General features: G+C 43.1%; 1 protein-coding gene across 3 annotated transcripts in view; it reads right to left on the reverse strand.

Moving 5' to 3' along the window:
* OCA2 (OCA2 melanosomal transmembrane protein) overlaps positions 1 to 27,830 on the reverse strand; it is a 339,669-nt gene that overhangs the window by 250,148 nt on the left and 61,691 nt on the right. For all 3 annotated transcript variants that reach the window (XR_009599263.1, XM_004004469.5, XM_060409587.1), the window contains 6 exons: positions 16,112 to 16,210; positions 13,488 to 13,676; positions 9,584 to 9,641; positions 7,526 to 7,598; positions 1,918 to 2,078; positions 73 to 155 (listed from right to left, as the gene is read on the reverse strand). Coding sequence is in view for 2 of the 3 variants with exons in the window: in XM_004004469.5 (XP_004004518.1) it covers positions 73 to 155; positions 1,918 to 2,078; positions 7,526 to 7,598; positions 9,584 to 9,641; positions 13,488 to 13,676; positions 16,112 to 16,210 (663 nt within the window). In the remaining variant the exon portion in view is untranslated. The remainder of the gene's footprint in view (positions 1 to 72; positions 156 to 1,917; positions 2,079 to 7,525; positions 7,599 to 9,583; positions 9,642 to 13,487; positions 13,677 to 16,111; positions 16,211 to 27,830) is intronic.

The raw sequence follows: 27,830 nt of genomic DNA on the forward strand, positions 1-27,830 counted from the left end.
CCCAAGGGTCACACTTCTCTAGGGAACATGTCCCAGAGTAGCTTCCCTGAGACTTCAGTCACCAAGACCTACCTGCTAAGAACCTCAAAGGTCCTGCTCACCACCACGTGCTCGCTTCTGCTTGGATTTAAAAATATAGTCCAGTTATGAGTGACCTGCAAAAGTCAAAGCATGGAATCCTGGTAAGGCTTTGAATCTGGGCCATCAGCTGGGGTCCAGCAGTGTTCAGGGCAGGTGCTTGTCTAGAATAAGAAAGAAAAGAGCACAAGTCCTTTTCATATAGAGATGTTAGAGACAGCCAGGTGATGTGCAGCTGGAAACATCCATAATTTGGAGAGCTGTGTTTAAGAAAAAGAATACAGAAATACAAATACAGAATTCATATACAAAGACACAAAAATACAGAAGTAAATATAACCTATTTAGAGAAAAGGAAATCACTGCATGCTATTGGAGACAGTCTTCTGAACCCACTGAGGCAATTGACTGCTTTCTGTTTGCAAACTGGAGGCAGGAAACTCTCCACACCCAGGTCCCAGAAGCCTGTGGGAGAAGGGCCTGAGGATGAGCTTCCAGTTTCACAGGCTGAGGTGCCCTTGTCAAGGGCAGGGGAGTGGAAAAGCCAGATGAAAGGGGCCAGATGTGTGCAGAGATGGAGGTGCTGGTGGGGCAAAGGCAGGAGGCCTGGCTGTGGCTGCTGGGGAAATTTCAGTGGGAGGACAGAAGTCTTGCCACCCACAAATCATAAAGAAAATAAAAAACAGGAACTCTGAAATTGGTCAAAGCCTGAATGAGAGATCACAACTTCTCTTAAAACTTTCATGTTTGGAAAGAGTGTATCAGGGGGAAAAAAAAAAAAAAAAAACCTTCAGTAAAAATCTGTGTTGTGTTTCTGGAGCCAGAAAGCTCAATACAGACCCAAGGGTAGGCAACTATTGATGTGTCAGCAGACTACAAAGGTCATGCCCTCCTCCACACAAGGTCACAGAGGGAACCATCAGCAGATTAAGTGTGCCCATCTCATCTTTACTGAGGAATCCTTGCCAGCGAAATAGGCAATGCATACAGGGAAGCCAAGTTTATGTCCTAAGACCATGGCCAGAGCAACCAGTTTAGAACATCAGTGCTGCATCAGCCATTGTCCATGAAACTGCAGCCTTCTTTATAATGAGACTCTGGCTCTGGGGACACTGCTCTGTATGGCAGAAAAATGTGACGGGTGCTGTACCCACCATTACTGCAGTTGTACTCCATTTTGGATGACACAGCCTCGTATACCAGCAGTGTTTCCTTCTATTAGTTATAACAGGGAAAATCTGTGAACTAGGGATATGACTTCATATGGAAGTCATCATGGAAATCCAGGGGAGTCCCTGAAGCCAGGATTTGGGAGATGAGAGAGAGACTTGTCTGGGCTCTGGGACATGGTGGCTGGAACTGCTGGCTCTCCTAACTTTTGCAGGATGTGAACTAAAGTCCTTGCCTTAGATGCTGAGCACAAGGTCATATTGGTACAGAAGCAGAAGCTTGAGGAAAGACACAGTCTTAGCTAAGAGTCCACAAACTCAAGAGAACCATGGTGTTGAACTATCTTCTGTACCATGAGGTAAGGCTCAGATTTAACTGCACTTTCAAAAATATGTTTCCCTGAACTGTCAAAAAAAAAAAAAACAAAACAAAAAACAAAAACAAAAAACACTCTAAATTGAAAAAAAAAGAAACCTCAAAAGCCTGACTTTACTGAAATGGTGAGAGTTTTATAACCGCCTTAGAGAAAAGAGAATTTCCATGACAAAGTAAAAGATAATGGCTTGCCTAATAATGATGGCTTCCATCAAATCCATTCAAGAAATAATTCAATTTATAAAGAAATAAAATTATTTTTTACAATTCTTTTCAAGTAACTTTAGGTGTAACCTGCTGTGGCCGCCGCCACCTGGAGCCTGGAGTGTTGGCCTGGGTCACCTCCACCAGCACGTGCTCTTCTCTCCCGAGACGACTGGGGCTGCCGGCCACCAGGGCCCCTGCCAGGCCCACCTGGAGCAGCATGGAGTCTGCGTGGCTGCTGAGGTTCACAGCTGGGGGAGTGTCAAGGCAAACTATGGCACAAGAGGGAGAGGCCTGGACTGCACCCCCCTCCACCCCTACCCTCCCAGGGAACACCCATCTCGGGAGGCACACAAGGAAAGGAACGTTCAGGCCATCCCTTCCATCTGCCCTGCCTGCTCCTGTTTCTTCAGCCCCTCACTCTTGACACACGCAATTGGTTTTGTTTTCTTTAATTGTGTTTTGAATCATCTGCTTTAACATCTAGCTGGTGTGTCACATCCTAAGGTCATCTCTGCTACCACTCTTGGCAGCCAGAATAAAACGCCTGTCCCAGTTCCTGGACTCATGGTGAGCAGCAGACAGGATGGCCTCATGAATCAACAGATAAACTAATCCACAGCCATGCCCAAGTCCTAAGGTGGCTGGTGAGAAATCACAGGGAGAACTGAACAACAAATCTGAAATTGGCTAAACCAGTAAAGCCCATTGCAGTGAGAGGAGGGAAATCCCTTCAAAGCTTGTGAAGGACTGAATCAGGGAAGATATATGGAAAAGAAGCTCCTTCCTCTCAACATGTAACCCTCATGCCCTTGCATCCCCACCACAACCTGGCCGCTTCACTCCTACACCTCATGCTGGTGTGCTGCACAGATGGAAGGGTCTGTGCTCTCAGGCTCCCTCTCTCTGTGCCAGCTGACTCTCACCTCTGCTGCAAGGTCTGGGGCCCACCCAAGGATTCTAAACAGCAGCTAGCCCAGCTATCTTGCTCCAGGAGAGAAAGCTGCTGTAGGTGCAAAAAAAAAAAAAAAATGGTTCTCAAAATGATCTATGTTTTGTGTAAGGTCTCAAAAGTCTTAGCAGCAGCTCACTGATTGCAGGACTATTCAGTGACCAATTCCTTTACTCTTCCTTAAAGCCCTTAAAGAAACAGGTGGTTTATGGAGCTGACTTGGGAGAAGGCAGAACTTTACTGTTGCCAGGGTGTTTACCAGGATTTAAACAGACTGTTGGGGAGTGCCAGTGAATAGTTAACCCTTTTTAAAATTCCCCCACCAAGATGCACTGGGTTTGTTTGTTTTTTAAGTACAAAAATATCCTGATAAATTCACTCTCTGACATAAATCACAGCAGAATCCTCTATGACCCACCTCCCAGAGTAATGGAAATAACGCAAAAATAAACAAATGGGACCTAATTAAACTTAAAAGCTTCTGCACAACAAAGGAAACTATAAGCAAGGTGAAAAGACAGCCTTCAAAATGGGAGAAAATAATAGCAAACAAAGCAACTGACAAAGAATTAATCTCAAAAATATATAAGCAGTTCATGCAGCTCAATTGCAGAAAAATAAATGACCCAATCAAAAAATGGGACAAAGAACCAAACAGACATTTCTCCAAAGAAGACATACAGATGACTAACAAACACATGAAAAGATGCTCAACATCACTCATTATTAGAGAAATGCAAATCAAAACCACAATGAGGTACCATCTCACGCCAGTCAGAATGGCTGCTATCAAAAAGTCTACAAACAATAAATGCTGGAGAGGGTATAGAGAAAAGGGAACCCTTTTACACTGCTGGTGGGAATGAAAACTAGTACAATCACAATGGAGAACAGTGTGGAGATTCCTTAAAAAACTGGAAACAGAACTGCCATACAACCCAGCAATTCCACTGCTGGGCATACACACTGAGGAAACAAGAAATGAAAGAGAAACGAGTACCCCAGTGTTCATTACAGCACTGTTTACAGTAGCTAGGACATGGATGCAACCTAGATGTCCGTCAGCAGACGAATGGATAAGAAAGCTGTGGTACATATACACAATGGAGTATTACTCAGCCATTGAAAAGAATACATTTGAATCAGTTCTAAGGAGGTGGATGAAACTGGAGCCTATTATACAGAGTGAAGTAAGCCAGAAAGAAAAACACCAATACAGTATACTAATGCATATATATGGAATTTAGAAAGATGGTAACGATAACCCTCTATGCAAGACAGCAAAAGAGACACAGATGTAAAGAAGAGACTGTTGGACTCTGTGGGAGAAGGCGAGGGAGGGATGATTTGAGAGAATAGGACTGAAACATGTATGTTACCATATGTGAGATAGACCGCCAGTCCAGGTTTGATGCATTAGACAGGGAGCTCAGGGCTGGTGTACTGGGATGACCCTGAGGGATGGGATGGGGAGGGAGGTAGGAGGGGGGTTCAGAAGAGGGGACACATGTACACCCATGGCTGATTCGTGTCAATGTATGGCAAAAACCACTACAATACAAAAGTAATACACCTGCTATTAAAATAAATTAATTTTTAATTAAAATTAATTTTTAAATTAATTTTTAATTTTTTTAAAAAAGGAAGTGTTTTTATCAGCACTGTTTCCTATATTAGAACTGAGAATGGGCAGCCAGCTCTTGGCTAGAAAGCATCTACCCATAGCTATGCTGCTACATGGCTTCCAAAAAGGACAAAAGGCAAACAGAAGTCACACATGAGGCAGGATATAGTAGGGAAAGGCCCAAGAAGACACTGATGATTCTGCCACACTGAAATGATTCCTGTCTTGGTCTTTCCCCAAGGCAGACACATGATATGTATGGAGTGGGAAAAGATATTTTAGCACAGAAGAAACTTTAGAGACCTTGCAGAAACCCAGGAGATAGATCAGCACCCTTGAAGGCTAATATCAGAAAAGCAGAGGCTTCTTCTTCTAATAATGTAATGAATGTTTATGGGGCTTCCCTGGTAGCTCAGCTGGTAAAGGATCTGCCTGCAATGCAGGAGACCCCAGTTCAGTTCCTGGATGGGGAAGATCCCCTGGAGGAGGGCATGGCAACCTACTCCAATATCCTTGCCTGGAGAATCCCCATGAACAGAGATGCCTGGTGGGGTACAATCTTTGGGGTTGCAAAGAGTCAGACTGAATAACTAATCAGAGCACAGTACATTGAAAACAAAGAGCAAGGAGAATGGAACAAGGCCTTTGTCCTTGCGGGGGTGTCATGCCCTAGCAGGAAGATTAAAACACACTACGATTAACCACCACTCAAATGGAGTGCACACAAAATCCAAGGGACACTGGACCACATGTACCTCTGCCCTCCTTTCCCTCTGTCTTTCCAGATGCCCACATTGTGCCTGGGAGTCAAAGCCCACTGCAATGTTCTGGTGTCAGCAGTGACTTATGGATCCCAGCAACTTGGACCTGTGGTCAAGCCCACCCTGCAGACAGTTTTGATCCTTGCCTTCCAGCCATTCTGAAAGGTCTGCTCTGCTAAGGTCATGTCTTGCCTTTTCCTCAGAGGCCTCCCCTAAACCTAGAGAAGCCCACTATCTTTTAAGATCTTGCTCAAGCTCTCCTCTCCTTAAACCCTTTCTTGTCATCCACAGCATGAGAGGATCCTCACTCCTTCCTGTGTCCTGTGTAGATCAGGCTTATTCTGTTAATGTGCTCACTCAAAACATACTATTGTCTGTTTTAGATTTTTCTCCCCCCTGGTCTAGCTCCTCAAGAGAAAAAACTACATGCTATTCATTTCTCTACTCTCTGGAGACCGACATGATTCTCACCACATTTTATGTCCCCAAAACATCTTGGTCTAACTAATAAATATTTGTTTTCAGTATCATCCTTCAAGTCCTTTGAACCTATACCAGCATCCCAGCCAGACCAGGTCATGGAAGAGAGAAGACAAAGAAATCATCTTCTTCCTCTGTTGTATCCAACCATGGTCCTCTTGCTTTTCCCATTACTCAAATCCATGACTCAAATTTAAGCTGTCTTTCAAGCTTGACTTGACCCAACCCCACTGTGAGCACCAGGGCCACTCTCCTGGGAGTTCCTGGCTCACAGTCTCCATACTGTTCTTCTAACAAGCAGGACCATCTACTCTGCTCTGGTGTTCTCAGAACAGAGAACTATGTCCTCAAGGCCCACGTATGATGGAAAGAAAGACACATGAGCAAAGTACTTCTGAACTGCCGGCAATGTGCTACTGCAGTGCACGGAACAAATCTGGGAGGTTCACCTAAACTGTGGAGTCTCTCAGCCTTCTCCTTCAGTTTGCTTCAGAGCTTATCTAATGCTGGGCTCAGAAGCACTGGCAAGAACCTCCTCCTTGACCAAACGAGTCAGGATCCTCTGAGCCCTCTTCTCAACTAGGCCTTGACCTTGGCCTGGTGAGCCACCGAATAGGGATGCTAACATCTTGTAGGCTCTTCTTCCATGAACTCCAGAAAGTTCTCACAGGGACAATGAGTGGAATGGGGAGATCCCTAAGAAAGCATGAATTTAATAGGGAAGCACATCAAATCTGGAGCCCAAGAGTACAACAGAACCCTAAGAGCTGGGGGCAGGTAAGATGAGAAAGCAGCCCTACCCCTGAAGGATGGGTAGGAACAGTACAGGGCCTGAAAGAAAGAAATGAAAGAAAGCTGAGAAATTCCAGGTGCCTGGGGCACTGATGGTTACCATGGCAACCATAGACCACAACATAGCCAACATTTAATTGGATTTACATAACTCCCCCATGCCCATAGAATTTAAGGTGTGTTCACCTTCAAGCTTAAAATTTCATCTCTGCTATGGACTGAATGTTCATGTCCTCCTCCAAGGGATCTTCCTGACCCAGGAATGAAATCCATGTCTTCTGCGTCTCCTGCATCGGCAGGCAGATTCTTTACCACTGAGGCACCTAGGAAGCCTGGGTCTCTAAGGAAATAACTGAAAGTAAATGAGGTCATAGGTTGAGGCCCAGATTTGATAGTATCAGTGTTCTTGTAAGAGACACCAGAGCTCTCACTCTTTACAGGCACACACACACATATATACACAAACACAGGTGACATAGCAAGAAGGTGGCCATCTGAAAGCCAGAAAGAGAGTGCTCACTAGAAGCCAAATCAGCCCATCTGACCTTGAATGTCCAGCCACTAGACCTGTGAAAAATAAATGTCTGTTGCTTAAGTCATCCAGGTTGTGGTATTCTGTTGTAGCAGCTGAGACCTACAAAATGGCAAGAGATCCCAGAGGATAAGAAACCAAGCAATCATCAAACTCAGATCACACTGCCAAGGAAAGAACCAATGAACTTAAAGCTAGGTAAACAGGAACGATTTAAGCTAAAACATAAGAGGGCAGGGGCTGGGGGTATGGTTGGGGGGGACAGAAATAGCATCCAACAGCCACAGAAAGCTGGGCCTTAACTAAAATGCACTGTTTGCTGTCACCTTTCCATGGGGAATCTCCCCACCACCCACCCACTGCAGTCTCACTGAAGGCCCCTCCCTTTATGTTCTGAAGCCTTATCTTTCAAATATCCTAGAGGAACAAAACACACATGGGGAGTAATCATGATTGCTTATGCTGTGACTTTGGGCAACCATCATAATAGTTCTCAGGTCTTTTCACTTTGTGACTCAACCACGGGTGACTGCCCATCTCAAAAAAGGTTCAGATACAGTAGCTTTCCAGCGGTGACAGAGCCAGCAATTGCCAGAGCTTTCCTTGATCTGGATGCATGCTAAATAAAATCTGCAACAATCAGAAACATTTAATGATAGATTTGTGTGTGACAGCAATAGGATTTAAGTAACTTTGATAAGAGCTGAAAATAGGGTTATGATAATTGTGCTGCTTGATGTATCCAAAATCTACCTGCTTACTCTGAATAGCTTTTCTGAGATATTAAAAGTTAAAATTCTGATCCATTAAACTATTTTTTTTTGCTACAGTGGGCCTTGGTTATTGATATTTGACAGTTTTAAGGATTGACTACCCAGCCCTAAAATTAAATTGTCAGAGGAGGGTAAACGTGGTTTTCTAGTACGGGAGGGTAGGAATACAACCCATATGATGGTGAGAGCTCACGCTGTGGAATTTTCAGAGCAACTTATACACACTCAGAAACTAAATTATAGTGATGATAAGATAACAGATTACAGAGGTTCAAAACAAATTCCTCAAATTTTGCTTTGGTTGTGTCCACAAAACACCAAAATTTCAATTACCAGAAGAGTGAAGACCAGACACAGAGCTCAGGTGAGCTCACAGGGATCAGGGGAGACTTGGCCCAACCATACCTCCCAGTATACCCTTGAAAATTCCAGTACACCCACTCACCAGACTGTGCTAAGCAACTGGGTCTTCAGAAACACACAATTGTTTGAATAGGAAGTAGAAAGGCAAATTGTTAACCAAAAAAGTAAACTCGAAGTTTTCAGTTCATTGTAAATGTCTTTAGCCTAGATTTCCTTTCTGCGGACCCCTCCTCTCCCCGCTTGTGGGTTATTAAAGTGTTGCCTGTATTCAATTCAATTCAGTCAATATTGACTTCATGCACGCTTGCTGTCTGAGATGCAACGTTGTTCTCTACACGTCACACTGAGAAGAGTCTTGTCATGCACTATCCTGCACATGCATAGAACCCCAGTCCTCGTGCCCACACACACAGATAATGAAGACCATGTATTTACAACTACACATGGTCACACACACACAGCTTCCAGTCACAAAGGGCACCCAGCACAGCTGTCACCACAAGCTGCCTGCTGAGAAGAGCCATAACCACACCAGTCCTGGAGTCCACAGGGCACAGGTATGGAAACACTACTCACTCATCCCTTCCTTGCTCACAGTCTCATACCCTGTCACATACTGGGGTCTCTCAAAAATGGCCCACACAAAGTATCCTATGCCAATGCTAAAATTAGATAATAATTATTAACTGCAAAAATAACTCCCTAGGCACACACACAAGCTCAGAATGGCCACAGACCACAAAAGACCTACTTGTCCCACAGAGGACTGCACACACACAAACACACAGGCAGATATGGATCCTCACATCCACATGCACACACACAGATTGGGTCGGGGGAGGCTCATAGTTGTTCATTCAGCAAATGTATTTTAAGTGCCTATAATGTGATCTTGGCTAGGGCCATATCAAGGCACATACCACACAAATGCTGGCAAGGACACTCATGACACCTCAAGCGAGAGGAGCACTCGGGTTGCCCCCAGGGTTCTAACTCTGCAACCATCCCTGGGGATGTAGGGCAAGTAAAATCAGAGCAGTCTCCAGGGAAGAGGCAGACACAGAACTTCACTCTCTCCCAAACAGCTGGGTGCCACTCCAAATGAGCACTGAGACATTCCTAGGGGCAACAATGATTGCTGGACAAGTCCCAACACAAATAAAGAGTGCTTATTGCATGTGGTTGAAAAGAGAATTTGGCAAGCCACTTAAGATAGGGATTAAGACCCCAGGGCAAGCTGCCCTGTACAGACCACAGCCAGATTTTCATGATTTCCACTGTACAAAGTGGGACAAAAGTAGAGGAACATTGCTAGGGGCAGGACTCCCTAGCCACCTCGACTGCCATCTCACATTTGCTCAGCATCTCCTCCTAAGAAATGTGTGTGTGTCCCACACCTCAGGCACCCTGCTACCCAGCCCGAAGCACCCAGGGACTCTGCTAAACAGACAGCAAGGCTCAGCATGCCATGGTACTCACAGAGCACAGCACCACAAAGACAAATAAGCCTGCGACTTTTAGCCACCGTACACAGCACCTGCAAGAGAAAAGACAGGTCCCAGATAACGCTGACAGCAGTCCTATTTGCATGCACCCACAAAGGTCAAACCTCAGATGTCTGCTGAAGCCTGGGGTAATGTCCATCTAAAAGAATTCCACATAGAATTCTTTGAGAATTCTTTCTATAACATGATATGAAGGAGGATACTGCTGAGAACATCACTGACCTGTTGTAAACATACAGCTTCATGAGAAGCAGTTTAGAGGAGGTTACAGGAGGAAACAAAGTTAAACCTGAATGTCTGAACACATCTTCTTGTCAAAGATGCTGAAGTTCAAGATTTGGGCCTCTTCACTAGCTTTTTAAAGGCTCTGGTTTTCTGGAAACAAGCTTTATCTTGGCTCTCAGATTCATATTTATCAATTATTTTCCCTTAAGTTTTCTGGAAGGTAAGAATATGGATTTGATCATTGAATAAACATTGACTGAGACATAACCAATCAATTCAAGAAAGAATTTGCAGTGTTGTAACTGGTTGTACTAGCAGAATCCTTTAAGAATTCCTTAAGAGATAATTTAACAGACAATCCAGCCCTCTCTGGACCCCTGATAGTCATCATTACACACTTCTTAATTGTGACCCTCAGGCCTTTGGGCAAATATGGTCCTGGCAGCCACTCCAGGCTTATCTCTGCTCCTTTCACCTCCTCAGAGCCCATCAGACCCCATCTCCTGAAGATATTATCACTGTCCAGTTGGAGTGTGCTTTCCCTTGGTTGCTTTCCCAGGGCAGGCACTGGGGTATTTGTGCTCAGCCCCTGCCAAAGATAGGGTGCTGGTATATAGCCTGTGTTTGACATATGTTTGTAGAATGAAAGAAGAAAGTCTATATTGGGACATCTTTTTCAAAATCTTTCTGATCCTTTCAAACTGGCAAAAGCTTGTTCTGCATTCTTTTAGATTTAATGAATCTGATGAATAATCATATCATACTTCTAAATTATGATCAATAGTTCCTATTCAAATGGGAATAAAAAATATTTCTTTTTAAAGCATGAAGCATTAATTGAACTATCCTAAACACAAATGTCTTTCTACATAACTGACATATACAGCAGAGCTGACCATCCAAAATAGCTTTTACAAGTTTCAACAATAATGTATAGTACTTTCTAGACATGTTAAAAAGAATGTCACTAAATCTTTAGTTTAGTTTGAGGCAACTACTCTATGAATCATAGAAGATAAAACAACTACTGAATGTAAAGGCTTAAATGTACTGATCTTATTTTCCATGCCACAGGATATTTGAAGAACCTCGCATCCTCTGGAGTTGTGAGCCAGCATGCTGGAGAAGGGTGTAAACAGTATCAGGGCTTACCATCATGGTGAACAACGGGGACCAGGAGCCTGTTCACATGCTTTCATATAATTCAAATGATTTTAAAGCAGATTAAACTGGCTGAATATTTACCACACCTATAGCTAAGACCAGTCATGGTAAAGAAACTACACATGGCTAGAAGTGAAACCGTTAGGTGTCTTTTCAGGGGCTCCAAAGAGCTCCTGGTCCTTTATGTCTCAGTGCAGAAAGAATTCAGTGAGAGATAAATAGATTGAAGCGATTTATTGGAACAGGACATTTGTGAGGCTTATAAGTGAGTGAGTGAGGCAGTGTCACACCCTGAAAACTCAGTGGGCCACAGTTTTATAATCAAAGATAAAGTGGGGAAGGGGAGAAAACATCTTTGTCTTTCTTGAGTAAATGTCAAGCTTCCACCATCCTCCTCCAGGTTGAGCAGGGGAGTTTTTCTTTTCCCTATATGATCAAGCTAAGTTCACAAATTATTACTTTTTTATGTGTGCAGAGAACATGTTATTGAACTCACTAGGCAGGATGGTGTCTCATGCCACCATTGTTTTATTGTTTTGAGGCATGTCTTGTGTTTCTGTTGCATGGTTTGTTGCTAAAAAGGTCTGCTAGGTTTTGGTTTTGTGGTTAAGCAAACATGCTTTCTTGAGTAATCATTAAAGTACAAGAGTCTCTCACATTTTTTCCACCATTAAACACTGTAATACTGTCAATACTTAAATTCCCCAAGTGGGATTTAATTACCTACATTGTCCCTTCACTCTATCCCTATCAGGAGGCATGGTCGAAAATACATCTCTATGGTCAAGCACTGGTGGGAGACCTGGGGTCACATTCCTGCGCCTACCCCTCTGCTTCTCTCAAAAACCTGCATGAAAGTGAAAGTGGAAGAAACTCAGTCATGTTTGACTCTTTGTGACCCCATGGACTATACAGTCCATGGAATTCTCCAGGCAAGAAGGGTATCTTCGCAACCCAGGGATCAAACCCAGGTCTCCCACATTGCGGGTGGATTCTTTACCAACTGAGCCACAAGGGAAGCCCATGCATGACCTCAAGCAAAATCCTTACTCTCTCCGAGGTACCTTCCTTTATCTACCTCTCAGGATTGCCTGTAACATCAACAGGACAACTGAGAGTGGGCCTCTCTGGCTAAAGACAGATACACTTTGCGATGCAAGCAGGTACACTTCTAATCAGCCCTTCAAACAGCTTCAGAAAAGATGGGCCCCCTTATGTAGAGAAATAATAACACTAATATTTGACAGCTTCATGGTGTCCTCTCACCTATCCATGGGGTTTTGCATAGATCATCTTAGTGGAAGCCACAGAAGGCTGTGGAGCAAAGGGAATGCCAAGCAATAAGGAGATAGTTGCATGGACACGCCTGGCCCCTGCTGGTTCCTCAGCTACCTTTGAGCAGGTACAGAATGGGGACCTTGGTGGTCCTGGTCCACAAGCCTTATTCTGTCTCTAAAAACGCCACTTTCAAACACACGGATTTCAATAGAACACTTCTCTCAAGTGAATGCTCATGCAGAAGCCCCAGCACACAAAGCAAGGAAAGCACCCCTCCTCTGACCCCTGCGGGTGGTCCTGCAAAATGCCCTCACATCCCCCATGCATGTGCGCACTGTGCCCTCCTACATATGCATGGAGGGCTTGGCCTCTCTCAGACCCACCCAATTCCTTGCCCTTGTGAGGAAATTAACAAGATGGCACCAGTCTCTCGCCCCATGCTCTCACACCCTCTCCCCCCATGTTCTGTAAACAATGGCTTTGCATGGGTATGTAACAGCTGAGATCACTTAGAGCACTGCACATACGCCTCACGTGGTACTCGCTTGGCTACGGGCTACTTTTGTTCTGGAAATATATATAAGCTTCACCTGGAAAAGCCCTGAATGGTTGTGTGCAGTTATGTTATGTCTGCTGCTATGGCTGCTGTGCCAGCCAGGAGACGCCTTTCCTACAGCTCTTCACATTTTCTTCCAGCCTCTTAGCTCGTGCCTTGCCTACTATGGGTTCAGTTTACAGTACACAGTGAGATTCAGCAAGACAATTGGTGTCACAAATAGGATCAGGGAGATACCCCTAAAAACACTCTGCTGCATGTGCAGAAACTTTAGTCACTGATTATAAATGATAATATCAGCTTCTAGAACACCACAGGGACTATTCTCATCTGCAAACCCTCATGTACGTGAAGACCCCAGCCACACAGCAGAAAGGAGTATGGGATGTTAGTCATTAAGGTCTGTAATTAGGTTTTTCTGCATTCTTAAAAGCTCCATGCTGGTTCAAATGTGCCCTTATCTGTCTTCCAAGGCCTGAAGGAAAAGCAGACTACTTTCCAGGAAAGTACCACTTAGCCTTCTTCCTCACCTCCACCCTGTCCTTGGGAAGGATGTCCTGAGGGCAAGACCCACTTCCCTGTCCCAGCCCAGTCCCAGGGCATGCGCTGTGTGACCACCACCCCATGCCAGTGGTGGTGCTCCAAGTCATCATACCTCAGCTTGGCAAGACGGAACCTGATGTGAGCACTGTCCAGAAGCTCCCCCTTCTCTAAGGAGGCAGATTCAGAGGAACCTGCCAATTCTCTGCTTAGCAGGGATCTTCCATCCCACTCAGTTGAGCTGTCCTCCCAAGATTCTTCACCAGTAATGAACTCTGGGTGGCAAACGGGCGTGCACCATGACCTGGAAATTGAGGCTTTGTGGTTATTTTCACAGCAACAGTAGCATCTCCAAAACAGTTCATCTCAAAGGTGAGCCTAAAATGTGAAATCAACCCTGGTTTTTAAAAGGGCCATAAACACTGTAATACTGTCAAACTGGTGGAAATAGATCTTTCTTGACATCACAGACCCTTGACTTCAGGGAAATCTTCTGGGGTCACACAATCTTCAAAATAAACTGTGGCCCTTCAAGAAACATCAGCCTGTTCTGATTTTGGAATTTTCCAGTAAACCTTTTTCTGGCTCAGACCACCTCTAGTACATTTCAGTTTTTGCTTCCTCTTTGACTGTGCTGGAGTTCTCAACACCTGGTTCTGTTATACTCATCCTGAAGCACAATGAGTGATGTAAGCCTTCCCTCCTCTGTACTAGGCATCTTTCTGTAATGGAGCTGTAGAGAAGATTGTCTGTGTTGTTTTCCTGCCCAACATCTACACGAGCAGAAATGAGGAACATCAGTGCTGGATTAGATGGACCCAAGAACAAGACCTCTATCTAGAAGGATGGATCAAGGGGGATCATAAATTTTTATCAAAATTACATGTGGATGCATTTTTTACTTTTATTGAATCCTTGAGTTTCTGAACAACTCCTTCAGTACACATTCTCAGTTAGCACTTGTCTCTAGTAAGGCTGCTTCAAAGCTCAGAACTCCCCTGTATTGCATGGAATACTTGTGGGATGGCAATATTGACACAATAGCCACAATCTATTATGTTATGCCCCTCAAACCCAGTTAGCTCAATTGGGCATTGTGATTCTCCTGAACCCTTATCACTGCTTTAGGACTTGTTCACAAAAAAAAAAAAAAGTTTTATTCTTAAGGAGAAGCTCGAAGATGTAAACTAGGCTATGTGAAATCTATATGTAATATCCATATTCTGCTTCTGTGATGTGAGACAGGGCTCAGCATCCCAAGGCCTCTGTCTTCCAAGCCCAGGATAAAAGCTTTCATGTTCTTGAGTTCTTGGTTTTCTAGAGAATCATGAGTTGAAAATGTCTCAGGCCTTAACAGTTTACCAGGTAATTCAAAGGAAAGCATTAAAGGGAATAGATGGGTGAAGTGTTCGTTTTCAAAGTTACTCATTAGGAGAGATGAGAGTTGTTATCTCCCCGGTGGCAGAGGCCTTGTTAGGTGCTGGGATGGGATGAAGAGGACTCAGGCTGGCAGGCATAATCACGGATAACACTCGGACAAGTTCCAAAGACATGAATTTGGTGTTTGAGAGCAAAGGAGAAGGAGCATTGACTCTTGAATGAGCTGTGGAGGAACCAAAGTTTTACAAAGGAGGTGACATTTGAGCCCCCTTAAAGTTGAGTGGGCCTGACCTGGAGAACCAAGGAGGAGAGGAGTTCCCTCTCGTAAAATGGACTCAGTGGGAACTTTTTCAAGGAAACACAACTTGTCATCAAGAGTTTCCTGGAAGAAGCCAGATTGGCTCTGCATTGGAAGGTGACAGTCAAGATTCCTACACCCGATCAAGTTCCCATGAACTTGAGTCTTTGGACGGTGAGACCAGGAACCCACATGGCATAAGAGCACCCTCAAATTCTGATGCACCCTAAATGGTGAAGGCCCCAAAACAGTTACAGACAGAGCTAGGGAGAAGGTGGGAAGTTCCTCAGAGGCTGTGGGAGGGAGGCTGAGTGCAAGGGTCAGTGGGCAGGAAAAGAAGGTCCAGGACAATGTCCCAAGATTGTAATGTGTGAGCAATCAGAGAACACCAACAAGGTGACTCAGGTTTCTGGAAGTTTGCCTGCTGAAGGAAGAGGAGATGAATTGGAGGACTGAGTTAAGGTTCTTCTCCCTTAGGGAGACAGTCTGTAACTCATCCTACAGAGCAGCTCTGCTTATTGGTTTCAGAAACAGGCAGGTTTATCCTCAAAAGGAACTTATAAGAAGTAGAGATTTCTTTAAAATCATGCATTTTCAACTTAATAATTATTGACATTTGAGTTAGATAATTCTTTATTGTGGGGAGGTGTTCTGTGCATTGCAGCGTTTAGCAGCATTTCTGCCCTCTACCTAAATGCTAGTAGTACTGCTTCCCCATTTGTGACAACAGAAATATCTCCTGACAGCACCATCCTCAGCCCCAGTTGAGAAGCCCTGACCTCTCAAAACAGCCTGTCAGAGCTAAGTGCATGGATGAGTGTGCACATATGCTATACACTCATGGCAGTGTTATGCTCAAGGTTATTTGGAAATTCATAAGGCACAGAATACAACTACTAGAATCATGAACACACATTGAATTGACAAGGATCTAGCAGAGACCAAACATGTCAGGTAAAAACTCATCCTATTCTCCAGCATGAGTGTAATCAGCATAAGGGTAATGCTCAGAGATTTCTTAATTTTATAAGAAAGAAAGAAAAGAAAAGAAAAAACCTCACCCTTTTTCTTGTGAGAAATTCCTCAGCAAAGGAGTGTTTTCTGTAAAGCAGGGGTCTTTAGACCTGGAGCCGAAGACTTGGGAGAGAGGAGGGTGAGACCTGAAAGACACAGTGAAGGAAGGGATCATTAACAAAAACTGAAGGATGTGTTCACTGGTGGTTACAGCTAGATCCAAGAATGTGCCCCGAGAATCAGTGGCAAACTTCACATGTTATATCTGAATTGTAAAAAGTTGGAATTTAAGATAATTAGAGACAATTTTCACCCCAGGCTAAACCACACTAGAAATACAAACAGAAATGCACACAGACTAGATGCTGTGGGGCCAATGCTTTCAGGCTCCGTTCAGTGTTATAATAGAGTCCAGTCATGCTTGCCATTTGGTGCAGTTTTTCCTCACAAAAGCCATGTTGCCAAGGGTTCCCAGCGCATTTGCCAAAACTGCTTACCCAAGTTGACCAGCTCTGCCAGAGTATATGGTCGACATGTCATGAATCAGTCACACTGGGGGCCCCTAGAGGATGAGCCCCTGGACCACAGCAGTGTGCATATACATGAGCTCCACCTAGAAAGCAGTAACATACTAGTGCTGCATCATGGCTGTGTCCATTAACTCAGGCACAAGAGGAGAGGATATAGCATGTCTCCTGCTACGGCTGCTGCACCAGCCATGCGAGAATACTGCTGTGCTTCACTTTCTGCTACATAATGGGTCTCACTGCCAAGCAGGGATCCAAGGTCTCATAACGTTCATCATCTCTGTCACTTACTGCCTCTCTGTCAGAAATGCTGGGTTCTTCAGAGCCAGGGGGTTCTTGCTGTAGTGCCAATATACATTGCTCTAGTTCTTACAAGTGTCTTTGCACATTGAGCACTGGCACAGCATCACATAGGGCACAATTCATATTCGCCTTCAGGACCGTCAGGAAAATCCACCCCACGGTGCCAGTGACGGTCCGGCAAATGGGAGTTCAACCATATACTCAGGCAGAGTTGGTCGATTTGAGTAAACAATTTTGGCAAATGCACCGGGAACACTTGGCAACATGACTTTTGTGACTTTGGGACACAGGGATGGGCCCAGCATCTGTGGGGATTTTGTGGGTCCTTATTGAGAGAAGTAGAGGGACAGCATGCAAGATGCCACTTTGAAAGTCAAAAGACTCCCAAAGGAGGCCCGAGCTGGCAGGAGTCCCATCCAGTTTATGAGGATGCAAAAGTACAGAGGTACACTGTGAAGGCTGTGTCTTATGTAGAAGAGTATACAGTCAAGGCTGTCTCCTGCAATGGAGGTTTAGTGGAACAGTATACTATAAAGGCTGTGTCCTGTCATGTAGGGTTAGGAGAACAGTGTGCAATAAAGGCTGTGTGCTGTGATGTAGGTTTAGTAGATCAGTGTACTGTAGAGGCTGTGTGCTGTGCTCTATGTTTAGTAGAAGAGTGTACTGTACAGTCTGTATCCTGTGATGTAGGTTGGTAGAACAGTGTACTGTAAAGGCTGTGTGTTGTCATGTAGGTTTAGTAGAACAGTGTTCTGTCAAGGCTGTGTCCTGTGTTGTAGGTTTAGATATTGTACTGTAAAGGCTGTTTAGATATTGTCCTGTGATATAGGTTTAGGAGAACAGTGTACTATAAAGCCTGTGTCCTGTATTGTAGGTTTAGTACAATAGTGTACTGTAAAGGCTGTGTCCTGTGATGTAGGCTTACTAGAACAGTGTACTGTACATGTCCTGTGATACAGGTTTAGTAGAACAGTGAACTGTAATATCTGTGTCCTGCGATGTAGGTTTAATGGAACAGTTTACTGTAATGGCTGTGTCCTGTGATATAGGTTTAGTAGAACAATATACGATAAGGGTTGTGTGCTGTGATGGAGGTTTGTACAACAGTGTACTGTAACAGCTGTTAGATGTGAAGTAGGTTTAGTAGAACACTGTGCTGTAATCGCTGTGTCCTGTAAGGTAGGTTTACTACAACAGTGTACCGTAACAGCTGCGACCTGTGATAGGTTTAATAGAACAGTGTACAGTACAGGCTGTGTGTTGTGATGTAAGTTTAGTAGAACCCTGTGCTGTACAGGCTATGTCTTGTGATGTAGGTTTAGTAGAACAGTGTACCATTAACCACTGTGTCCTGTCATGCAGATTTAGTAGAACAGTGTACTGTAAGGACTGTGTACTGTGATGTAGGTTTTGTACAACAGTGTACTGTAACAGCTGTGTGATGTGAAGTAGGTTTAGTAGAACACTGTGCTCTAACCCATGTGTCCTGTGAGTTAGGTTTAGTAGAACAGTGTACTGTAATGGCTGCGTCCTGTGATATAGGTTTAGTAGAACAGTGTACTGTACAGGCTGTGTGCTGTGATGTAGGTTTAATATAACCCTGTGCTATACTGGCTATGTCTTATGATGTAGGTTTAGTAGAACAGTGTACCGTAACCACTGTGTCCTGTGATGTAGGTTTAGTAGAACAGTGTACTGTAAAGGCTGTCTCCTATGATGTAGGTTTAGTACAACTGTGTACTGCAATGGCTGTGTCTAGTGATGTAGGTTTAGTAGAACAGTGCACCGTAACAGCTGTGTCCTGTGATGTAGGTTTCCTAGAACAGTGTACTGCAATGGCTGTGTTCACTGATGTGATTTAGTAGAACAGTGTAGTGTAAAGGCTGTGTCCTGTGATGTAGGTTTCCTAGAACACTGTGCTATAACCATTGTTTCCTGTGATTTAGTAGAACAATGTACTGCAAAGGCTGTGTCCTGTGATGTAGGTTTAGTAGAACAGTTTACTGTAATGGCTGTGTCCTGTGATATAGGTTTAGTAGAACAGTGTACTGTAAAGGCTGTGTCTTGTGATGTAGGTTTAGTAGAACAATGTGCTGTAAAGGCTGTGTCCTATTATGTAAGTTTAGCAGAACAGAGTACTGTACAGGTTGTGTGCTGTGATTTAGGTTTTGTAGAACACTGTGCTGTACAAGTTGTGTCCTGTGATGTAGGTTTAGTAGAAAAGTGTACTGTAAAGGCTGTGTCCTGTGATATAGGTTTCCTAGAACACTGTGCTATAACCATTGTTTCCTGTGATTTAGGTTTAGTAGAACAATGTACTGTAAATGCTGTGTCCTGTGATGTAGATTTAGTAGTACAATGTATTGTAAAGACTGTGTGCTGTGATGTAGGTTTTGTACAACAGTGTACTGTAATGGCTGTGTGATGTGAAGTAGGTTTAGTAGAACACTGTGCTCTAACCGCTATGTCCTGTGAGTTAAGTTTAGTAGAACAGTGTACTGTAAAGGCCGTGTGCTGTGATGTAGGTTTAGTAGAACAGTGTATTGTAAAGACTGTGTCCTGTGATGTAGGTTTAGTAGAACAGTTTACTGTAATGGCGGTGTCCTGTCACATAGGTTTAGTAAAACAGTGTACCTTATAGGCTGTGTGCTGTAGGTTTAGTAGAAACCCTGTGCTGTACAGACTATGTCTTGTGATGTAGGTTTTGTAGAACAGCATACCATAACCACTGTGTCCTGTGATGTAGGTTTAGTAGAACAGTGTATTGTAAAGGCTGTGTCCTGTGATATAGGTTTCGTAGAACAATGTACTGTAAAAGCTGTGTGCTGTGATGTAGCTTTAGTAGAACACTGTGCTGTAAAGGCTTTGTCCTGTGATGTAGGGTTAGGAGAACAGTGTGCTGTAAAGGCTGTGTGCTGTTATGTATGTTTAATAGATCAGTGTACTGTACAGGCTGTGTCCTGTGATGTAGGCTTAGTAGAACAGTGTGTGTAAACGCTGTGTGCTGTGATGTAGGTTTAGTAAAACATTGTACTGTAAAGTCTGTGTCTTATGTAGAACAGTGTACTGTAAAGGCTGTGTCCTGTGATGAAGGTTTAGTAGAACAGTGTGCTGTCAATGCTGTGCCCTGTGATATAGGTTTAGTAGGACTGTGTACTGTAAAGGCTGTGTGCTGTGATGTGCTACTACCCTCTGATTCTCTTGCAGATTTATAACAGTGTGAAAGTATTTGGAATCTTTGGGTGGGCTGTGAATGCCACAAAAATCTCCTCCTTGAAGCAGTTGGCATGGCACCTGTAGGGGGTTTTATGGGCCCTTAATAAAATTCTTCAGGAGTGGACTTGCCCCTGTAGAGGCTTTCCTGCAATTTCACAAGGAAAGATGGTGGACTGGACCTGGCCATGTAAAATAAAGGTGCTCCACATGTGGTGACTGGCTTTTCTAGCCTCATGAGGGCAAGGACGTCAACATAAGTTCCAGGTGATACCTGGCATTGTGTTTTGTTTTGTATTGGGGGTGTAACTGATTGTTGTTGTAGTTACTGCAGTAGCAAGATGTAAATCCAAGGGTCAGTGTTACTTGCCAAGGGAACATCACAGAAGATGGACTGCACACCGAACGTGAGGTGAGAGCAAATTGGCCAAGATGGCTTGTTCAGGCTTTCACCCCATGTTTTGTAAATAGTGACTATGCTGACTCATTGGAAAAGACCCTGATGCTGGGAAAAATTGAGGGCAGGAGGCGAAGGGGACAACAGAGGATGAGATGGTTGGATGGCATCACTGACTCGATGGACATGGGTTTGGGTGGACTCCAGGAGCTGGTGATGGACAGGGAGGCCTGGCATGCTGCAGTTCATGGGGTCACAAAGAGTTAGACACCACTGAGAGACTGAAGTGAACTGACTATGTAACAGTTGAGATCGTTTATGTACCTCACATCACGAGGTACTCACTTGGTCACAGGTTGTGTGTGGTAGACATATACATGAGCTCAATCTCTGGGTCAAGAAGACTCCCTAGAGTAGGAAATGGCAACCCACTCCAGTATTCTTGCCTGGAAAATTTCAAGGACAGAGGAGCCTGGTGAGTTATAGTCCATAAGGTTGCAAAGAGTTGGACATAATTGAGCATGCACACACTTCACATGCACATAACAGAGAGCTAGCACCAGCTCTGATAAACTCTAGACTCTGTAGCCAGAGACTGCAGGATTCAGCTTGTACCACCAGTGGACTGACACCAACTCAGGGACCCCCAGGGTCCTAGAACCAAAGATTCCAGCACCCTGGTCTACCCACTAGCAGTCCAGCACTAGCCCTGGGACTCCCTAGACATAAGTGCCACCCACCAGCAAAATAACACTAGCTCCACTAGCCCCACTAGCCCAGACCAGGCATCAAAGATCCAGGATCTTTGATCTTTTTTAAAAGGAGAAGTTAGTCTTTCTTGTTTCACAAATAAACTGGCTAAATTGATTGCTTTTTGATGATTAGTTAAAGAGACCAAATCCCATATCTTCATCCAAATACTCCAACTATTTCTTTGCTTCAGCTCTGTGGCTTTGGCAGCAGCAGAAGCAGCAGTGGTTGCAGCACTAGCCCTGTGACACTTTGGAGCTCTTCAGTCATCTACCTTGTGACCCAGCCACACCCATCAACTGCCAGGCAGGGCCTGGCAATCAGCAGACCAGAGGCCAATCACAACTACCAGACCAACCACAGTACTGATCTCATCACAACAGAAGGACCCACACAGCCCACACCGGGAGCATCCCTAGTGCATTTGGCTCTGGAGACCAGAAAGAGTAGACTTCTGGGACACATAAGCATATCTCCTACATAAAGCTACTTCTCTAAGATACAAAAGTATAAGCATTCTACTAAATGTTTTGAAATAAAAATACAGAATTAAGAAAAATGAATAACAGAGGAACATATTCCAAAATGATGGAACAAGATAAAACACCAGAAGAACCAAGAAAAGTGGAGATAACCAATCTACCTAATATAGTTTCCATGAAAATGACCATAATCATGCTCAACAAATTTAGAAGAATGGATGAACAGAGTGAGAATTTTAAGAAAAACAGAAATTATTTTAAAAATCAAACAGAATTGAAGGATAACTTAAACAAAAATACATCAAAAGACATTTTGCAGTATATTAGGTGATACAGAGGGGCAGATCAGTGAACTGAAAGAGTAGTGAGAATTATGCAAGCTGAATAGAAAAAAGAAAAAAGAATTATTAAAATGGAGAGACTTCTGGGACAGCATCATCATACTAACATTCACATTAAAGGATTCAAAGAAGAAGGAGAGAGAAAGTGGCAGAGAACTTATTTGAAGACATAGTAATTGAAAACATTTCTAACCTGGAAAAGGAAACAGACATTCAAGTCCAAGAAGCACAGAAAGTTCCAAGTAGGATCAACCCAAAGAGTCCACATCAAGACACATTGTAATTAAAATGACAAAAATTAAAGATGAGTAAAGAATATTAAAAATAGCAAAGGAGAGGCGGTCCTAAGATGACAGAGGAATAGGACGGGGAGACCACTTTCTCCCCCACAAAGTCATCCAAAGAACATTTAAACTCTGAGTAAATTCCACAAAACAACTTCTGAATGCTGGCAGAGGACATCAGGGATCCAGAAAAGTGAACCATTGTTTTCAAAAAGAGGGAGGAAAAAATATAAAAGACAAAAAAAAAAAAAAGAGAGAGAGAGAGAGAGACAAAAGAGGTAGGGCCGGAGCTCCATCCTGGGAAGGAAGTCTTAAAAATAGAGAAGTCTCCAAACATCAGGAAACACTGTCACTGCTGAGTCTGTGGCGAGCCTTGGAAGCACAGAGGGCAACATAACAGGGAGGAAAAATAAATACATAATTAAAACCCACAGACTATGAGCCCAATGGTAACTCCCCCAGCGGAGAAGCAGTGCAGATGCCTGTGGAGGCTGGGCAGGGAGGCGTGGGCTGCATTGCTTAGAGTAAGGATCTGGCCTGAATGCCCCGAGCGGAATCTGAGTGAACTAACTTGGGCTAGCAAACCAGACTGTGGGATAACTACCACGCAAAAAGCCAGCCCTAACCTAAGACACCGCCAGGCCCACGCACAGAACAAAGGACTGAACAGAGATACCTGGCTGCAGACCATGCCCCTCCAGTGACAGGCAGCCAGAGCCGGAAGCAGGCAATCACAGCCCCAGAGAGACATTATCTACAAAACTGCAAGCAGGCCTCTTTGCTAACTAAGACTTCTTGGGGTTCTGGGTGTCAACATCCTCCTGAGAAGGTGCGCCGTTGTACACAGAAAACTGAGCGGCAGGATCGGGGGAGGCTATAAGTCACAGCGACCGCGCTTGCCAAACACCTCATCACCTGAGCTGCTCGGACCTGGGAAGAGCACAAAACGCAGGCCCAACCGAGTCTGTGCCTCTGGGGACTACCCAACTGCCTGAACCGGAACGGCTTAGACCTGGGAGGTGCATGCAGCCCAGGGCCAGCCTCCGATGGTTCCCGGTGGAGCAACCTAGAGCCTGAGCAGTGTGGGCAGGGAGGGCACACGTGCTGTGAGCAGTGGCGGGTCCACTGTGGCTGAGGCACTGCGAGCACACACCAGTGTTATTTGTTTGCAGTGTCCCTCCCTCCCCACAGCGCGACTGAATAAGTGAGCCTAAAAAAAGTGTCCACCACCACCCCCTTTGTGTCAGGGCGGAAATCAGACACTGAAGAGACCAGCAAACAGAAGAAGCTAAAACAGAGGGAACTGCTCTGGAAGTGACAGGTGCAATAGATTAAAACCCTGTCGTTAGTACCAACTACATAGGAAGGGCCTATAGATCTTGAGAAATATAAGTTGGACCAAGAAACTATCCGAAAATGAACTAACCCCACAATACCCACAAAAACACCAGACAAAGTCCTAGACATATTTTTACTATTTTTACAATCATTCTTTTTATTAATTTTTTTATTTTCAAGTCCTCTATTATTCCTTTAGTTTTCACTTTTATAAACTACTATTACTTTGCAAAAAAAAGACCCTATTTTTTAAAAGCAAACTTTATATGTATATATACATATATATATTATAATTTTTGTGACTTTTCCTCTCTTTTTTTCTTTTTCTTTAATATTGTATTTATGAAATTCCAAACCCTACTCTAGATTTTTAATCTTTGCTTTTTGGTATTTGTTATCAATTTTGTACCTTTAAGAACCCAATCTTCACTACCCATTTTTACTTGGGAGCAAGATTGAAAACCAGAAGCAGGAGGCTGAAGTCCAAATCCTAAGAACACCAGAACTCCTGTCTCCAGGGAACATTAATTGACAGGAGCTCATCAAACACCTCCATACCTACACTGAAACCAAGCACCACCCAAGGGCCAACAAGTTCCAGAGCAAGACATACCATGTAAAATCTCCAGCAACACAGGAACACAGCCCTGAGCTCCAACATACAAGCTGCCCAAAGTTACTCCAAAACCATTGACATCTCATAACTCATTACTGGACACTTCATTGCACTCCAGAGAGAAGAAATCCAGCTCCACCAAACAGAACACTGACACAAGATTCCCTAACCAAGAAACCTTGAGAAGCCACCTGTACAACCCCACCCACAGTGAGGAAACTCCACAATAAAGAGAGCTCCACAAACTGCCAGAATACAGACAGGCCACCCCAAACTCAGCAATATAAACCAGATGAAGAAACAGGAATACCCAGCAGGTAAAGGAACAGGATAAATGCCCACCAAACCAAACAAAAGAGGAAGAGATAGGGAATCTACCTGACAAAAAGAATTCCAAATAATGAGAGTGAAAATTGTCCAAAATCTTGAAATCAAAATGGAATCACAGATAAATAGCCTGGAGACAAGGATTGAGAAGATGCAAGAAAGGTTTAACAAGGACTGAGAAGAAATAAAAGAGTCAGTATATAATGAATAATGCAATAAATGAGATCAAAAACACTCTGGATGCAACAAATACTAGAATAACAGAGGCAGAAGATAGGATTAGTGAATTAGAAGATAAAATGGTATGAATAAATGAATCAGAGAGGAGAAAATAAAAACTAATTAAAAGAAATGAGGGCAATCTCAGAGACCTCCAGGACAGTGGTAAACACCCCAACATTCGAATCATAGGAGTCCTAGAAGAAGAAGACAAAAAAAAAAAGACCATGAGAAAATACTTGAAGAGATAATAGTTGAAAACTTCCCTAAAATGGGGAAGGAAATAATCACCCAAGTCCAAGAAACCCAGAGAGACCCAAACAGGATAAATCCAAGGCGAAACACCCCAAGACACCTATTAATCAAATTAACAAAGATCAAATACAAAGAACAAATATTAAAAGCAGCAAGGGAAAAACAACAAACAACACACAAGGAGATTCCCATAAAGATAACAGCTGATCTTTCAATAGAAACTCTTCAAGCCAGGAGGGAATGGCAAGACATACTTAAAGTGATGAAAGAAAATAACCTACAGCCCAGATTACTGTACCCAGCAAGGATCTCATTCAAATATGAAGGAGAAATCAAAAACTTTACAGACAAGCAAAAGCTGAGAGAATTCAGCACCACCAAACCAGCTCTCCAACAAATGCTAAAAGATATTCTCTAGACAGGAAACACAAAAAGGGTGTAAAAACTCGAACCCAAAACAATAAAGTCAATGGCAACGGGATCATACTTATCAATAATTACCTTAAAAGTAAATGGGTTGAATGCCCCAACCAAAAGACAAAGACTGGCTGAATGAATACAAAAACAAGACCCCTATATATGTTGTCTACAAGAGACCCATGTAAAAACAGGGGACACATACAGACTGAAAGTGAGGGGCCAGAAAAATATTTCCCATGCAGAGAGAGACCAAAAGAAAGCAGGAGTAGCAATACTCATATCAGATGAAATAGACTTTAAAACAAAGGCTATGAAAAAAGACAAAGAAGGACACTACATAATGATCAAAGGATCAATCCAAGAAGATATAACAATTATAAATATATATGCACCCAACATAGGAGCACCACAATATGTAAGACAAATGCTAACAAGTACGAAAGGGGAAATTAACAGTAACACAGTAATAGTGGGAGACTTTAATACCCCACTCACACCTTCGGATAGATCAACAAAACAGAAAATTAACAAGGAAACACAAACTTTAAACAATACAATAGACCAGTTAGACCTAATTCATGTCTATAGGACATTTCACCCCAAAACAATGAATTTCACTTTTTTCTCAAGTGCACACGGAACCTTCTCCAGGATAGATCACATCCTGGGCCATAAACCTAGCCTTGGTAAATTCAAAAAAAAAATGAAATCATTCCAAGCATCTTTTCTGACCACAATGCAGTAGGATTAGATCTCAATTACAGGAGAAAAACTACTAACAATTCCAACACATGGAGGCTGAATAACATGCTGCTGAATAACCAACAAATCACAGAGGAAATCAAAATATGCATAGAAACGAATGATAATGAAAACACAACAACCCAAAACCTGTGGGACACCGTAAAAGCAGTGCTAAGGGGAAAGTTCATAGCAATACAGGCATACCTCAAGAAACAACAAAATAGTCAAATAAATGACCTAACTCTACATCTAAAGCAACTAGAAAAGGAAGAAATGAAGAAACCCAGGGTTAGTAGAAGGAAAGAAATCTTAAAAATTAGGGCAGAAATAAATGCAAAAGAAACAAAGGAGGCCATAGCGAAAATCAACAAAGCCAAAAGCTGGTTCTCTGAAAGGATAAATAAAATTGACAAACCATTAGCCAGACTCATCAAGAAACAAAGGGAGAAAAATCTAATCAATAAAGTTAGAAATGAAAATGGAGAGATCACAACAGGCAACACAGAAATACAAAGGATCATAAGAAACTACTATCAGTAATTATATGCCAATAAAATGGACAACGTGGAAGAAATGGACAAATTCTTAGAAAAGTACAACTTTCCAAAACTGAACCAGGAAGAAACAGAAAATCTTAACAGACCCATCACAAGCATGGAAATTGAAACAGTAATCAGAAATCTTCCAGCAAACAAAAGCCCAGGCCCACATGGCTTCACAGCTGAATTCTACCAAAAATTTCAAGAAGGGCTAACACCTATCCTATTCAAACTCTTCCAGAAAATTGCAGAGGAAGGTAAACTTCCAAACTCATTCTATGAGGCCACCATCACCCTAATACCAAAACCTGACAAAGATGCCACAAAAAAAGAAAACTACAGGCCAATATCACTGATGAACATAGATGCAAAAATCCTTAACAAAATTCTAGTAATCAGAATCCAACAACACATTAAAAAGATCATACACCATGACCAAGTGGGCTTTATCCCAGGGATGCAAGGATTCTTCAATATCCACAAATCAATCAATGTAATTCACTACATTAACAAACTGAAAAACAAAAGCCATATAATTATCTCAATAGATACAGAGAAGGCCTTTGACAAAATTCAACATCCATTTATGATAAAAAATTCTCCAGAAAGCAGGAATAGAAGGAACATACCTCAACATAATAAAAGCTATATATGATAAACCTACAGCAAATATTATCCTCAATGGTGAAAACTTGAAAGCATTTCCCCTAAGGTCAGGAACAAGACAAGGGTGCCCACTTTCACCATTACTATTCAACATAGTTTTGGAAGTTTTGGCCACAGCAATCAGAGCAGGAAAAAAAATAAAAGGAATCCAAATTGGAAAAGAAGTAAAACTCTCACTGTTTGCAGATGACATGATCTTCTACATAGAAAACCCTAAAGACTCCACCAGAAAATAACTAGAGCTAATCAATGAATATAGTAAATTTGTAGGATATAAAATCAACACACAGAAATCTCTTGCATTCCTATACACTAATAACGAGAAAATAGAAAGGGAAATTAAGG

The sequence above is a fragment of the Ovis aries genome, chromosome 2, assembly GCF_016772045.2.
Source record: "Ovis aries strain OAR_USU_Benz2616 breed Rambouillet chromosome 2, ARS-UI_Ramb_v3.0, whole genome shotgun sequence".
Lineage (NCBI taxonomy): Eukaryota > Metazoa > Chordata > Mammalia > Artiodactyla > Bovidae > Ovis > Ovis aries.